We start from the raw sequence: 16,568 nt of genomic DNA on the forward strand, positions 1-16,568 counted from the left end.
CGGTGAAGCATGGTATTTTGGATGACATCCTGGAAGCTTAGGAGCATCCTGTTGAAGGAAAGAACTTCAGTATATCTAACGTTTCTTTTCAGGAACAAAGGATTTCCTAGCCATTGAATTACTTTTGAAGTGTATTGTAATGTAGGTTTAATACAGCAGCCAATTTGCAGACAGCAAGATCCCACAATCTGCAAATAAGGTGAAGGACCAGTTAATTTGCTTTTGGTAATGTTTAAGTGGAGCATTGTTATTAAGGATGCCAGAAGAATTTCTTGCTCTTCTATAAGTAATGCTGTTTATATCTATCTGAACAGGAAATTAGGTGAGTTTAGCATCCAATTTAAAAGGCAGCACCTCCATCACTCTAGCATTTCCTTAGTACTTGGGTGTAATGTTAGATTATCTGCTCAAGCCTGCAATGTTTGAACCCACAACCTTCTGACTCAGATTCAAAAGCGCTATCAGTGGAGCTGAACTGAAACATATTATGGTTTGAGTTACTGCCCTGAGAAGAAATAAGGGGAAAAAATAGGAAAGAAAAAGTAAAAAGCTAAGATTTACATAATTTAAGTGCTGCCCCTCTTCTCCCCCACCCCCACCCCAAACCAATATGCACACATTCTTCTTCTTGAAGCAGTTATTTCTGCTGGGTTATTGGTCCAAGTGTACTGATGACCCTTGGATACTTTTAAATAACCAGTCTTCATGCATGTGCCAAAATGGTGGATATTGTCATGTTTGACTGCAGGGAGCATCACAATCAAGCCCAGTGTCTATAAATGTGCACTTTTCCAGCAGATAGTGATTATAAATGGATGTAAGAACCCATGGTATAGGGGGTAACATATTAGCATGGATAGAGGGTTGGTTAGTTAACAGGAAACCGGGTATGCATAAATGGGTCGTTTTCAGGTTGGCAAGCTGTAATTAATGGAGTCCAACAGGGATCAGTGCTGTGGCCTCAACTATTTACAATCTATATCAAGGACTTGGATAAAGGGACAGAATGTATGGTTGCTAAATTTGCTGATGACACAAAGATAGGTAGGAGAGTAAGTTGTGAAGAGGACATACGGAGTCTGCAAAGGGATATAGATAGGTTCAGTGAGTGGGCAAAGATTTGGCAGATGGAGTATAATGTGGGAAAGTGTGAACTTGTCCACTTCGGATGGCAGAATAGAAACGCAATATATTTAAATGAAGAACAATTGCACAACTCTGAGATGCTGAGGGATCTGCGTGTCCTGGTACATGAAACACAAAGTTAGTTTGCAGGTACAGCAAGTGATTAAGAAGGCAAAGGCAATGTTGGTGCAAAAGGGAAGGGGATATAAAAGTAGAGATTGTTTTGTTACAGTTGTACAGGGCATTGGTGAGACCACATCTAGAGCGTTGTGTACAGTTTTGGTCTCCTTACTTAAAATAGGATATAATTGTACTGGAAGCAGTTCAGAGCAGATTCACTTAACTGATTCCTGGGATGAGAGGGTTATTTTATGAGGAAAGGTTGGACAGGTTGGGTCTGTATTTATTGGAGTTTAGAAGGATGAGGGGTGATCTTATTGAAATATATAAGATTCTGAGGGGACTTGACAGGGTGGATGTTGAAAGGATGTTTCCCCTTGTGGGAGAGATTAAAACTCGGGGGCACAGTTTAAAAATAGGGGTCTCCCATTTAAAACCGCTGAGAAATGTTTGAGTGTCGTGGGTCTGTGGAACTCTCCCCAGATAGCGGTGCAGGCAGGGTTATTGAATGTTTGTTTTTAAAGCAGAGGTAAACAGATTCTTGACAAACAAGGGAGTCAAAGGGCATATCAGCTATGATCTTTTAGAATGGTGGAACAGACATGAGGGACCAAATAGCCGCCTCTTGCTCCTCGTTTGTATGTTCGTAAAGGTATTAGAGAGTGAGTGCAGAAAAGATTCACGAGAATGCTTCCAGGGAAGAGGAATTTGTTATGTGGATAGATTGGAGGAGTTGGGATTCTATTCCTTAGAGAGGAGATTTGATACAGGTGTTCAAAGTCATGAGGGGTCTGGACAGGGTAGATAGGGCAAAACTGTTCCCATTGATGGAAGGATTGAGATTAAGAGGGCACAGATTTAAGTTAATTGGCAAAAGAAGCAATAGCAACACGAGGAAAATAGTTTTCATTTCGTGAGTTTTTTTATTTGTTCATGGGATATGGGCATTGCTGGCTAGGCCTGCATTTATTGCCCATCCCTAATTGCCCTCAAGAAGGTGGTGCTGAGCTGCCTTCTTGAACCCCTGCAGCCCATGTGGAGTAGGTACACCCACAGTGCTGTTAGGAAGGGAGTTACAGGATTTTGACCCAGTGACTGAGTGAATGGCAATATAGTTCCATGTCAGGATGGTGTGTGGTTTGGAGGGGAACTTGCAGGTGGTGGTGTTCCCATGCATCTACTGCCCTTGTCCTTCTAGGTAGTAGAGGTTGTGGGTTTGGAAGGTGCTGTCCAAGGAGTCTTGGTGCGTTGCTGTAGTGCATCTTGTAGATAGTACACACTGCTGCCACTGTGTGTCAGTGGTGCAGGGAGTGACTGTTGAAGGTGGTTGATGGGGTGCCAATCAAGCGGGCTGCTTTGTCCTGGATGGTGTCGAGCTTCTTGAGTGTTGTTGGAGCTGCACCCATCTGGGCAAGTGGAGAGTATTCCATCACACTCCTCACTTGTGCCTTGTAGATGGTGGACAAGCACTGGGGAGACAGGAGGCGAGTTACTCGCTGCAGAATTCCCAGCCTCTGACCTGCTCTTGTAGCCACAGCATTTGTGTGGCTGGTCCAGTTCAGTTTTGGTCATTGGTGGCCCCCAGGATGTTGATCGTGGGGGATGCAGCAATTGGTAATGCCATTTGAACGTCAGGGGGAAATGGTGAGATTCTCTCTTGTTGGAGATGGTCATTACCTGGGCTTTGTGTGGTGCAAATGTTACTTGCCACTTACCAGCCAAAGCCTGGATGTTGTCCAGGTCTTGCTGCATTTCTACACGGACTGCTTTAGTATTTGTTGAACTGGTGTTGAACCTTGTGCAGTGATCTGGAATGCACTCTGTGGCGGAGGCAGGTACAATTGAGGCATTCAAGAGGAAATTGGATTGTTATCTGTAAAGGAAGAATGTGCTGGGTCACAGGGAAGAGGTGGGGTAGTGGCACTAGGTAAATTGCTCTTTTGGGGAGCCAGCGCAGACACAACAGGCCGAATGGCCGCCTTCTGAGCTGTAACAATTCTGTGATTCTGTGAAACCATGATGAATTACTTGCTCTTTTGTCCCAGCCAAACTATGTATTCTCTGTCTGCTCCACCCACTGAACCTATGATATGCTCAAGGATGTTGAAATATAATTGTAGTGTTGCCAGCAAAGGTTTGCTTGAACTCTGTGGAGACGGAGATGAAAATTGGTGCTGTCTGATCTGTGTAGTTCAGTAAATGGTACATCCATCTACTGAATCATTGGGAGCCCACATTTTCAATATTTAAACTACACCACTAAATGTCGCTTATTAATTTGTGGGAGGGGTGTTTTCCATCATAGGAAAGGACGAATTGAGTCTCACTAGTTTTGCACCTAATCTGTCCCTAATTTTTCAGATCATTGTCAGAGGTTAGGATTGGATTGTCAAACCACCTTCAGGAAAAATGCATGGTACAGGGACAGCAACTAGAAATTTTAAAAATTGCGGATCTCTCACCCTAAGAATTATTCAAATCAAGCTGCCTTAGTTGGACTTCCTAATTTTTTAGTGGAGTGGGTGAATGAGAGAAAATTTCCACATCTGAACAATATTTCCATGAGAAAAGAAATCTCTCCAAATAATTCTCCTTGCAAATTTTTCATCCCAGTGATCAGTAAAGTAATTGCAGGTTTTTTTTTTGCTGTTTGTGAATTAATTCAACAGTAAAACTGCAACATTTGAAGCTTAACATCTTGAATATCTTTTTATATATGATAGCAAATGGTTTCATAAAAATAAGCTGGAGATTTGTGTTCAATGAACAAAATTTGATGAACGGGCCTGATTAACAACAAAACGATTGTACCTTTGTTATCATCTCGGCACCTTTCCACCCTTCTACCCATCCAGACATTTTTTTGGATGTCTTGCATTCTAAGATCAGATTTATTCTGTTATAAAGCAGTTTGTGTGGAGTTGGGGGCAAAGTGGAGGAACCCTTTACTCTGTGGCTAATGTTATGAGTTTGAAGTGTCTGATGGCACAGTAGGAAAGATACGGTATCCCTGAAATCATGTCACATTAGCTGTAACAATTCAACCCTCTGCCCCACTCCAGTGAAGGAGAGACACCATTTTTAACAGATTCTATCTAGTTCCCACTGATGTATACCACTCGCACTTGGAGTCCAGCATTAATTGGTCTTACTCAGTCGTCAAGAAGAGATGAAGTCAACTTAAACGAGAAGGGCTACCATCGTGCTCATTCAGTCTCCAGATGGAAAGGGACCAGTTTACTCAAGTTTTCTGTAGGAGTTTTAACTATTGTCAACAAGTGGTTATAAAATACGTTTTGGCATCACACAAGATGGACTTGTTTGGAATTTTCCTTAAATGAAGCCACCTAGAATCCTTTATTTCCTGATTAGGACACTTGTTTTCAGGGCAATGATTCTCCAATAATTAATTTTTTTGATTGCGGCAGCTGTGAAGACCCTTTGACCGTCTACCCTTTGACTGAAGTAATCTTTTGTGATTTTATTTTGTTTAAATATAGTTTTTGGTAATTAAGATTGTTTTAACCTTTCAATTTACCCAAAGAAGAAACTTGGAACTGAGCAATTATTGTAGAAATTTGTAAAAGTCTTTATGGATGGAATATATTATTGTAAAATACTGGCATAATGAACAGCTTTCTGAGGCACTGTTAACTATGTTAAATTTGTCTTAAAATGCTTTCAATAGTACATCTTAAACAGAATGACATTTAGGTTTTATTAATTATTTAAATCTAGGTTATATCTATAAAATGCTGGAAGTGGGACTGTTAACAAAATAGGTTCTGCTTTTCCAAAATATGCTTGTTCTGTGTGGAGGGTTGTATGCATCTATCTAAACTCTATATTTCTTGCTCATTTTGAGGAAATGACCATTGATTTTGTGTTGCAGCAGTGAGTAGTAGAATGCCTTCTGGACCGAATGCTTCTTCCCACACTATAACACCCCCTACTCCTCAACCACGTACTCAAACTCCAAGTCCAGTTGTTTCTCCTTCATCAATGCTGCCCCTCTATCCTTCAGTTGAAATTGATGCACAGGTAAGTATTCCGTAAGCATGTAATATACTGGGAAATTGTTAGTAAAATTGAAATTTATTGAATATATTATGAATTATACAGTATTCTAGATGCAGTTGTTGCTGTTTGTTATAGTAAGATTTGGATGGTTAATTTATGAAATGTGCAGGTTTCATGATTGTGGCCAGTTAGCTTGACATCAGTGGTAGAGAAAAAGCTAGAGTCTGTTATTCAGAATGTGGTAAATCGTATGATTGGGCAGAGTCAACATTGAGTAATGAAAGAAGGGTCACTGACCCGAAACGTTAACTCTGCTTCTCTTTTCACAGATGCTGCCAGACCTGCTGAGTGGTTCCAGCATTTCTTGTTTTTATTTCAGCTTTCCAGCATCCACAGTATTTTGCTTTTTAGAAAAGGAAATAATGTTTGACAAATCTGTTAAGAGTTTGAGTTTGTAACCAGCAGGGTAGCTGAGGGGAAACTAGTGGGTGTAGTCTATTTGGAATTCAAAAAGCATTTGATAAGGTGCTGCACGTGAGGTTATTGCACAAAGTTAGAGCTTGGGGTAATTTATTAGCATGAATTGAAGATTGGTTAACTGACAGAAAATAGAGTAGGAGTAAATGTGTAATTTTGGATTGGCAGGCAGTAACTAGTGGAGCACCACAAGGATCAGTGCTTGGGCCTCAGCTACTTACAATCTATATCAGTTGAGTGTAATGTATCCAAGTTTGCTGCTGATGCAAAGTTAGGTGGGAAAGTAGGTTGTGAGGAGGATATAAGAGACTACCAAATAATTTAGACAGATTAAATGAGTGAGCAACAACGTGGTAGATGGAATATAATGTGGAGAAATGTGAAATTATCCAGTTTGGTAGGAATAATGGGAAAGCAGATTTTCTTTGAATATTGACACTTGGTAGTGGTATTCAGAGGGATTTGGGGTCCTTATACATGAATTACACCGTTAACGTGCAGGTACTATTGTGAGATGACCTTAAGAGCGGGTCACCTTAAGAAACTGCAAGTCAAGGTCACCAGAGGAAGTGATGCCGTGTCCCGCCCAGCAAGTCAGTTGTGGGTGGAGCCCGATATAGTAAGATGTGTTCAAGACTAGCTCATGCAGTAACTATGTATGCTCCAGTTCACTTATAATAAACCCCACGTTTATTTTGTATATTACTTGTAGTGCTGTGACTCTTAACAGATCACACACCAAGGGACAAGTAGTAATACAAGTACAGCAAGTGATTAGGAGGCAAATGGCATGTTGGACTTCATTACAAAGGGATTGGAGTATAATAGTGAAGAAGTCTTACTGCAGTTGTATAGGGCTTTGGTGAGACTACACCTGGAGTATTCTGTACAGTTTTGGTCTCTGTACCGAAGGAACGATATACTTGCCTTAAAGGTAGTGCAATGAAGGTTCACTGGACTGATTGCTGGAATGAGTGGATTATCCTCTGAAGAGAGATTGAGTGGACCAGGCCTATTTTCTCTTGAGTTTAGAAGAATGAGAGGTGATGCCATTGAAACATATAAAATTCTTAAGGGACTTGATAGGGTAGATGCTGGGAGGATGTTTCCCTGGCTGGGTAATGTAGCAATAGGGGTCACAGTCTCAGAATAAGGGGTTGGCCATTTACAGTCATAAAGTTATACAGCACAGAAACAGGCCCTTTGGCCCACTGTGTCCACGCCGACCATCAAGCCTATGTATTCTAATCCTATTTTCCAGCACTTGGCCTGTAGCCTTGTATGCTATGGCATTTCAAGTGCTCCTCTAAACATTTTTTATATGTTATAAGGGTTCCTACCTCTATCACCCCTTCAGGCAGTGAGTTCCAGATTCCAACCACCCTCTGGGTGAAAAAATGTTTCCTCAAATCCCCTCTAAACCTTTTGGCCCTTAACTTAAATATATACCCCCTAATTATTGACACCTCTGCTAAAGGAATAAGTTTCTTCCTGTCAATGCCCCTCATAATTTTGTATACCTCAATCAGGTGCCCCCTCAGCCTTCTCTGTTGTAAGGAAAACAACCTTAGCTTATCCAGTCTCCCTTCATAGCTGAAATGCTCCAGCCCGGGCAACATCCTGGTGAATCTCCTCTGCACCCTCTCCAGTGCAATCACATCCTTCCAATAGTGTGGCGACCGGAACTGTACACTGTATTCTCGCTGTGGCCTAACCAGCGTTTTATACAGCTCCACTATAACCTCCCTGCTCTTCTATTCTATGCCTTGGCTAATAAAAGCAAGTATCCCATATGCCTTCCTATCCACCTTATCTACCTGTGCTGCTGCCTTCAGTGATCTATGGGCAAGTACACCAAGGTCCCTCTGACCTTCTGTACTTCCTAGGGTCCTACCATCCATGATATATATTCCCTTGCCTTGTTAGTCCTCAAAGGACTTAGAAACATAGAAAATAGGGGCAGGAGTAGGCCATTCAGCCCTTCGGGTCTGCTCCGCCATTCAAAAAGATCATGGCTGATTGTCTAATTCAGTATCCTATTCCCACTTTCTCCCCATATCCCTTGATTCCCTCTGGCATTAAGAAATATATCTATCTCCTTCTTGAATATATTTAATGACTTGGCCTCCACTGCCTTCTGCGGTAGAGAATTCCACTAGTTCACTACCCTTTGAGTGAAGAAATTTCTCCTCATCTCAGTTCTAAATGGCATACCCCGTATCCTGAGACTGTGACCTCTGGTTCTGGACTCCCCATCCATCGGGAACATCCTCCCTGCATCTAGCCTGACTATTCCTGTTAGAATTTTATAGGTTTCTATGAGATCCCCCCTCATTCTTCTAAACTCTAGTGAATATAGGCCTAGTCGACCCAATCTCTCCTTGTACGTCAATCCTGCCATCCCAGGAACCAGCCTAGTAAATCTTCTTTGCACTCCCTCCATGGCAAGAACATCCTTCCTCAGATAAGGAGACCAAAACTGCATGCTGTACTCAAGATGTGGTCTCAACAAGGCTCTGTATAACTACAGTAAGGCATCCTTGCTCCTGTATTCAAATCCTCTTGCAATGAAGGCCATAATACCATTCGTCTTCCTAATTGCTTGCTGCACCTGAATGCTTGTTATCAGTGACGGGTGTACAGGGACACCCAGGTCTCGTTGCACCTCCCCCTTTCCCAATCTATCACCATTCAGATAATCTGCCTTTCTGTTTTTACAACCAAAGTGGATAACCTCATATTTATCCATGTTATACTGCATCTGACATGCATTTGCCCACTCACTCAACTTGTCCAAATCACATTGGAGCCTCTTTGCATCTTCCTCACAGCTCACATTTCCCCCCAGCTTTGTGTCGTCTGCAAACTTGGAAAGGTTACATTTAGTTCCCTCAACCAAATCATTGGTATATATTGTGAATAGCTGGGACCCAAGCATTGATCCCTGCGGTACCCCACTAGTCACTGCCTGCCACCTGGCAAAAGACCCATTTATTCCTACTCTCTGTTTCCTGTCAACCAATTCTCAATCCATGCCAGTATATTACCCCCAATCCCATGTGTTTTAATTTTGCACACTAACCTCTTATGTGGAACCTTATCAAAAGCCTTCTGAAAATCCAAATGCACCACATCCACTGGTTCTCCCTTATCTATTCTACTAGTTACATCCTCAAAAAAACTCCAGTAGATTCGTTGAGCATGATTACCCTTTTGTAAACCCATGCTGACTTTGTCCAATCCTCTTTATGCTTTCCAGGTGTTCTGCTATCACATACTTTATAATAGACTCTAGCATTTTACCCCACTACTGATGTCAGGTTAACTGGCCTGTAGTTCCCTGTTTTATCTTTCCCTCTTTTTTTTTTAAATAGTGGGGTTACATTTGCCACCCTCCAATCTAGAGGAACTGTTCCAGATTCTATAGAATTTTGAAGGATGACCACCAATGCTTCCACTATTTCCAGGGCCACTTCCTTTAGTACTCTGGGATGTGGATTATCAGGCCCTGGGGATTTGTCAGCTTTTAATTTCCCAAGCACTATTTTTTTACAAATACTGATTTCCTTCAGTTCCTCCCTCTCATTAGACCCTTGGTTCCCTCACATTTCTGGGAGGTTATTTGTGTCCTTCTTTGTGAAGACAGAACCAAAGTATGTGTTTAACTGGTCTGTCATTTCTTTGTTCCCCATTATAATTTCCCCTGTTTCTGACTGTAAGGGACCTACATTTGTCTTTACTAATCTTTTTCTCTTCCACATATTTATAGAAGCTTTTACAGACAGTTTTTATGTTCCCCGCAAGTTTACTCTCGTACTCTATTTTCCCCTGCTTAATCAACCTCTTTTTCCTCCTTTGTTGAATTCTAAACTGCTCCCAATCCTCAGACTTGCTGCTTTTTCTGGCAATTTTATATGCCTCCTCTTTGGATCTCATACTATCCTTAATTTCTTTCGTAAGCCACAGTTGAGCCACCTTTCCAGTTTTGTTCTTGCGCCAGACAGGAATGAATAATTGTTGTATTTCATGCACACGTTCTTTAAATATTATCCATTGCTTATCCACCATCAACCCTTTTAGTAAAGTTCCCCTATCTACCAGAGCCAACTCACGCCTCTTGCCTTCGTAGTTTCCTTTATTTAGATTCAGGACCCTAGTTTCAGATTCAACTACTTCACTCTACAGCTTAATGAAGAATTCTATCACGTTATGGTCTCTCCTCCCCAAGGGACCCCGCACAACAAGATTGTTAATTAATCCTTTCTCATTGCACAATACCCAGTCTAGGATAACCTGTTCTCCAGTTGTTTCCTCAACGTATTGGTCTAAAAAACTGTCAAATACACGCATCAGGAAATCCTCCTCCACAGTATTATTGCTAATTTGGTTTGACCAATCTATATGTAGATTAAAATTAGCCATGATTACAGTTGTACCCTTTATTGCATGCATCTAATTTCCTGTTTAATGCCATCCCTTACATGTCCACTACTGTTTGGGAGCCTATAGACAACCCCCACCAACGTTTTCTGTCCCTTAGTGTTTCTTAGCTCCACCCATACAGTTTCTTCTTCATGATTTTCTGAGCCAATATCCTTACTCACTATTGCATTGATTTCCTTTATTAACAACGCTACCCCTCCTCCTTTCCCTTTTTGCCTGTCCTTCCTAAATATTGAATACCCCTGGATGTTCAATTCCCATCCTTGGTCACCTTGCAGCCATGTCTCTGTAATCGCTACTATATCATAACCGTTTATATCTATTTGCACTGTTAATTCATCTACCTTATTGCGGGTGCTCCACGCATTAAGAGACAATGCCTTTAGATTTGTCTTTTTAACATTGTTAGTCATCTTAGCTTTATTTTGCAGTATGGCCCCATTTGTTTCTCGCCCTTGTTTTCTCTGCCTTCCACTTTTACTACTTGCTGTCTTTCATTTCTATCCTTGATTCCTTCTCCTCCTGTCCCCCTGCCATTCTAGTTTAAACCCTCCCCGGCAGCACTAGCAAACACCACCCCCACCCCCCCCCCACCCGAGGAAATTGGTCCCGGTCCTGCCCAGATGCGACCTGTCCTAGTTGTACTGGTCCCACCTTCCCCAGAACCTGTCCCAGGGATCTGAATCCTTACCCCTACACCATTTCTCCAGCTACGTATTCATTTGATGTATCCTGCTATTTCTGCTGTCGCTAGCACGTGGCACTGGTAGTAATCCTGAGATTACTACCTTTTGAGGTCCTACTTTTTAATTTTCTTCCTAACTCCCTATATTCAGCTTGTAGAAGCTCATCCCTTTTTTTAAACTTATGTTGTTTGTACTGATATGTACCACGACAACTGGCTGCTCTCCCTCCCCCCTCAGAATGCCCTGCAGCCGCTCAGAGACATCCTTGACCTTAGCACCAGAGAGGCAACATACCATCCTGGAGTCTCTTTTGTGGCTGCAGAAATGCCTGTCTGTTCCCCTTACGATTGAATCCCCTATCACTATAGCCCTGCCACTCCTCCTCTTCCCCCCTCCCCTGTGCAGCAGAGCCACCCATGGTGCCATGAACTTGGCTCCTGCTGCTTTCTCCTGAGTCATCTCCCCCAACAATATCCAAAGCGTTATATCTGTTAGAGAGGGGGATGGCCACAGGGGACTCCTGCAGGACCTGCCGCCTCTACTCTGCCTGGTGGTCACCCATTCCCTTTCTGCCTTTTCCGCATTTGCCTGCAGTGTAACCACCTCGCTAAACGCGCTATCCACGCGATCTCAGCACCACGGATACTCCACAGTGAATCCACCCACAGCCCCAGCTCCGTAATGCAGGTAGCCAGTAGCTGCAGATGGATACACTTCTTGCATACATGGTCATCAGGGACACTGGGACCGTCCCTGATTTCCCACATAAGCGCAGAAGGAGCATATCAGGGGTGTGAGCTCTCCTGCCATGACTTAACCTTTAGATTACTTAGTTACTCCCTTTAATTAAAAAATACTAATTATGCCAGGGGCCTTGTTCTACTCCAAACACTACCCACTGCAATCTAAAGTCCTTAATAAGTTACACTAATTTTTAAAGAAACACACGTTAGTACTAACCTGATCACTTATACGGTAGGTTTTGAGGTTTGTTTTTTAAAAAAAAAAGAACTTTCCCCTTTTTTTTAAAGCTATTTACAGGCACTAACAGCTGTTAATTATCCAACCAATCAGCTTACAGATTTCCTGTGATGTCACTGTCTTTTTTTCCTCTTTTGAACCTCAGCTGAGATGTGAAATATCTTCACTCAGAGGGTTGCGAACCTTTGGAATTCTCTACCTTAGAGAAATATGGATGTTTAGTTGTTCAGTATATTCAACTCAGAAATCAACAGATTGTTGGATACCAAGGGAATTGAAGGATATGGGGGATGGTGCTAGAAGATCTAACTTGGGGAGATGATCAGCCATGATATTGAATGGCAGAGCAGGCTTGAGGGGCCAAGTGGCTTACTCTTCCTGTTTCTTATGTTTTTATACGTGTTAATGTCTTTCATAAATATTGCTGCTTTGTATGTGCGGTTGCTTCTATATTACGCAGTTGATTGTGCGTGCAATGAAGGTACAATGTGCTGTCTCTTTACTTAGACTGAGAGTAACCACGATACTGCATTAACGTTGGCTTGTGCTGGAGGACATGAAGAACTTGTTTCAGTGTTAATAGCTCGTGGTGCCAACATTGAACACAGGGATAAAAAAGGTATGCATTGATTTGACACTGAATTGCGTTATGTAAAACAAGATTCTGAAGTTGCTGAGTTCTATCCTCCGTATACTTTTATGAGTATGTATGCAATCCAGCAAAATGGGGACTCTTATTCATGGATAATGTTCAGAAAGAATGCTTCAGTTTCACACACTACAAGGCTAAATCGGGTTGGCTTACACAGGTATCCTAGGCTTTGCTGAATCCAGCTCCGTTTATCAGGAAGATTCTTTTGCTCATGATTTAATCTTCGTAAGCTCTTTCCTCTGCTTCAAATTTCTCTTTTTTTAATTCATTTTTGGGATGCGAGTGCTGCAGGCAAGGCCAGCATTTATTGCCCATCCTGAATTGCCCTAGAGGTGGTGATGAGTCACTTTCTTGAACCACTGCAGTCCATGTGGTGTAGGTACACCCACAGAGCCTTTTCTATAGCGGTTTGATACAACTGAGTGGCTTGCTACGCCATTTCAGAGGGCAGTTACGAGTTCACCGTATTTCTGTGAATCTGGAGTCCTGTAGGCCAGACAGGGTAAGGATAGCCGATTTCCTCCACTGAAGTGGGATAGTGAACCAGAATGTTTTTTTTTAACACAACATTCTGGTAGTTTGAGCATTTTATTCCAGATTTATTTATTGAATTTAAATTCTCCCAGCTGCGGTGAGATTTGAACTCGCGTCACTGGAGCATTAGACGAGGCCTCTGGATTACTAGTCCAGTAATATTACCACTGTGCTACCGTCCCCATGTGTAACTTGCAGCTGCTTTTGGGTAATTGTAAGTCATGTTTTACAGCTATGAATCTGACCACCATACCTTCTATACTATGGGAAGGGGCTGGATAGAAAGCATACAAGTCATTTCTAGATTTTATAGCATGGAAACAAGCCATTCAGCCGACAGGTCCACGTCAGTGTTCATGCTGCATACTATTCTCCTTCCACCTTTATTTCATCTCAGTATTTCATCGTATCCTCTATCCCTTTCTCCCAATGAGCAGAGTGCTGCCTCACTGGACTGCACGCAGTGAAGTTCTTCATTCACCAACCAGTGGCCAGCAAACATGACCACATCAGATGTTCTGCATGTGTTACCGGAGGCATCATCTCTGGAAGTGTCTGTAGAAACCACCACTTCCTTTGGAAGCAGCACTGGTAACTCATCTATATGTGGCTTGGGGATAAGTTTGCTCCCTATATTAATTAAAATATTTTCATTCCATCTATATCTACATTGCATTCTAACCTTTTTGAATGCCGAGAGCCATTTTCATTTTTGTATTACAACACAAATCTTGGCATTGTGTTTTGAGAGGTCTGGAGTTTAGTACAACTGGATAGCTAGTAGGTAAAATTAGCTTCATGCTTTGTATGAAGGTTTACAAAATGGGTGAGCGTAAATTTTATTACTGGTAAGCTGATGAGGTGAATTATAGGACATTCAGGTTGACTCTTAACTGCCCTCTGAAATGGCCGAGCAAGCCACTCAGTTGTACCAAACCACTACAAAGTCTCAGAAGAGGAATGAAACTGGATGGCCCACCCAGCGTCGACCTAAGGAGTGGAAATGACAACGGCAAACACAGCCTTGTTGACCCTGCAAAATCCTCCTTACCAACATCTGGGGACTTGTGCCAAAATTGGGAGAGCTGTCCCACAGACTAGTCAAGAAACAGCCTGACCTAGTCATATTCATGCAATGATACCTTGCAGACAATGTCCCAGACACCACCATCACCATCCCTGGGTATGTCCTGTCCAACTGGCAGGACAGACCCACCAGAGGTGGCGGCACAGTGGTATACAGGCAGTAGGGAGTTGCCCTTAACCTTGACTCCGGACCCCATGAAGTCCCATGATATCAGGTCAAACATGGCAAGGAAACCTCTTGCTGATTACCACCTACTGCCTCCCCTCAGCTGATGAATCAGTGCTTCTCCATGTTGAACACCAATTGGAAGAAGCACTGAGGGTAGCAAGGGCACAAAATGTACTCTGGGTGGGGGACTTCAACGTCCATCACCAAGAGTGGCTCGGTAGCACCACTACTGACCAAGTTGGCCGAGTCCTAAAGGACATAACTGCTCGACTAGGTCTGCGGCAGGTGGTGAGGGAATCACTTACTTGACCTCATCCTCACCAATCTACCTGTTGCAGATGCATCTGTCTGACAATATTGGTAGGAGTGACCACTGCACAGTCCTTGTGGAGGCGAAGTCCTGTCTTCTCACTGAGGGTACCCACCATCATGCAGTGTGGCACTACCACTATGCTAAATGGGATAGATTTCGAACAGATCTAGCAACTCAAAACTGGGCATCCATGAGGCGCTGTGGGGCAGCAGCAGCAGAAATGTATTCAACCACAATCTAACCTCATGGCTTGGCATATCCCCCACTCTACCATTACCATTAAGTCGGGGGACCAACCGTGGTTCAATGTAGAGTGCAGGAGGGCATGCCGGGAGCATTACCAGGCATACCTAAACAAGATGTGTCAGCATGGTGAAGCTACAACACAGGACTACATGCATGCCAGACAGAGGAAGCAGCATGCAATCGACAGGGCTAAGTGATCCCACAGCCAACGCAGCAGATCCAAGCTCTACAGTCCTGCCATATCCAGTCATGAATGGTGGTGGAAAATTAAACAACTGACAGGAGGAGGTGGCTCCCCAGATCCCCAGCCTCAACGATGGGGGAGCCCAGCACATCAGTGCAAAAGACGAGGCTGAAGCATTTGCATCCATTTTCAGCCAGAAGTGCCTCCTCCTGAGGTCCCCAGCATCACAGATGCCAGTCTTCAGCCAATCCGTGATCTCAAGAAACGGCTGAATGCACTGGACACTGCAAAGGCTATGGGCCCTGACAACATTCCGGCAATAGTACTGATGACTTGTGCTCCAGAACTAGCCACGTGCCTACCAAGCTGTTCCAGTACAGTCGCAACACTGACATGTACCAGGAAATGTGGAATGTTGCCCAGGTATGTCCTGTACACAAAAAGCAGGACAAATCCAACCCAGCCAATTACCGCCCTATCAGTCTACTGATCATTGGCAAAGTGATGGAAGGGATCATTAACAGTGCTATCAAGCGGCACTTGCTTAGCAATAACCTGCACACTGGCGCTCAGTTTGGGTTCCTCCAGGGTCATTCAGCTCCTGACCTCATTACAGCCTTTGTCCAAACATGGACAAAGAGCTAAACTCCTGAGATGAGAATGACCATCCTTGACATCAAGGCAGTATTTGACCAAGTATGGCATTAAGGAACCCTATGTTACGACTGAGGCAATTCAGTCCCATCACTCCACAGGTTGCAGCATATTATTAAAGCTTTCTCACCCAACTGGAAAACAGCCAAATTAAACATTCTAGTAACCCCCAGAATAAAACTGACCAAACCAGGTATCTTTAGACAACAACGAATTAACTATTTATTAAAACTAAATCTTAAACACTATTAAAATAAACCTGTGTCTAAAGACCTTATGACTACTTATTTTAACCTAGCTCCCCCATTCTCTCTCACTCATCCAGAAATCAACAGTTAACTGGTTTCTTTTAAAAGATGATGTTTTAAAAAATTAGCTGTTTCTTAACAAATAAATAAGTCAGTCTTTGTGGGTTACGTTCCTGATGGGTGAAGTCTCCACGCTTAGTAGATAGGCATTCAGCTGCAGCAGGTGTCACACAGTTCTTTCAACGATGAGCACAGCACAGGTCTAGCTGAATTTTTAAAAATCGGCAGTCTCAGTCGAAACCTGACTGCGAATTCCACCAAACGCAATTAGTCAAGAGAGTCAATCTTGAAGCAAAGACTCTGTGATTGGAAGTAAAGAAAAGGAATTTTGCTACCTCCAGCTATACAAATGGTCTCTTCAAAGGGTTTTTCTCCACTGGCAATTAACATGGCCTGTAGCTCCTTGTAGAATTTCTGCTGAGAAATAGACAGCTCTTTCCTTCAGTAAGCATGCTTCACTGGTGTCTCAAAAACTGATTTTAGCTGTTTTTTTACAGTTAAATTGAAATATTACACAGTGACCTTTCTCTCCTGCTGTCGCCGAGGTAAACTGTTCTCAGAAATCTAACA

The 16,568-nt window shown here is 42.8% G+C and overlaps 1 protein-coding gene across 8 annotated transcripts in view; it reads left to right on the forward strand.

Annotated features, from left to right (window-relative positions):
* Positions 1-16,568, forward strand: part of ankhd1 (ankyrin repeat and KH domain containing 1) — a 226,674-nt gene that overhangs the window by 140,006 nt on the left and 70,100 nt on the right. For 6 of the 8 annotated variants that reach the window (XM_068043555.1, XM_068043558.1, XM_068043560.1 and 3 more), the window contains 2 exons: positions 5,138-5,286; positions 12,360-12,471. In XM_068043555.1, coding sequence (XP_067899656.1) covers positions 5,138-5,286; positions 12,360-12,471 — 261 coding nt within the window. The remainder of the gene's footprint in view (positions 1-5,137; positions 5,287-12,359; positions 12,472-16,568) is intronic. The other 2 variants (XM_068043556.1, XM_068043562.1) reach the window with 1 other exon arrangement.

Source organism: Heterodontus francisci, chromosome 12 (assembly GCF_036365525.1).
Source record: "Heterodontus francisci isolate sHetFra1 chromosome 12, sHetFra1.hap1, whole genome shotgun sequence".
Lineage (NCBI taxonomy): Eukaryota > Metazoa > Chordata > Chondrichthyes > Heterodontiformes > Heterodontidae > Heterodontus > Heterodontus francisci.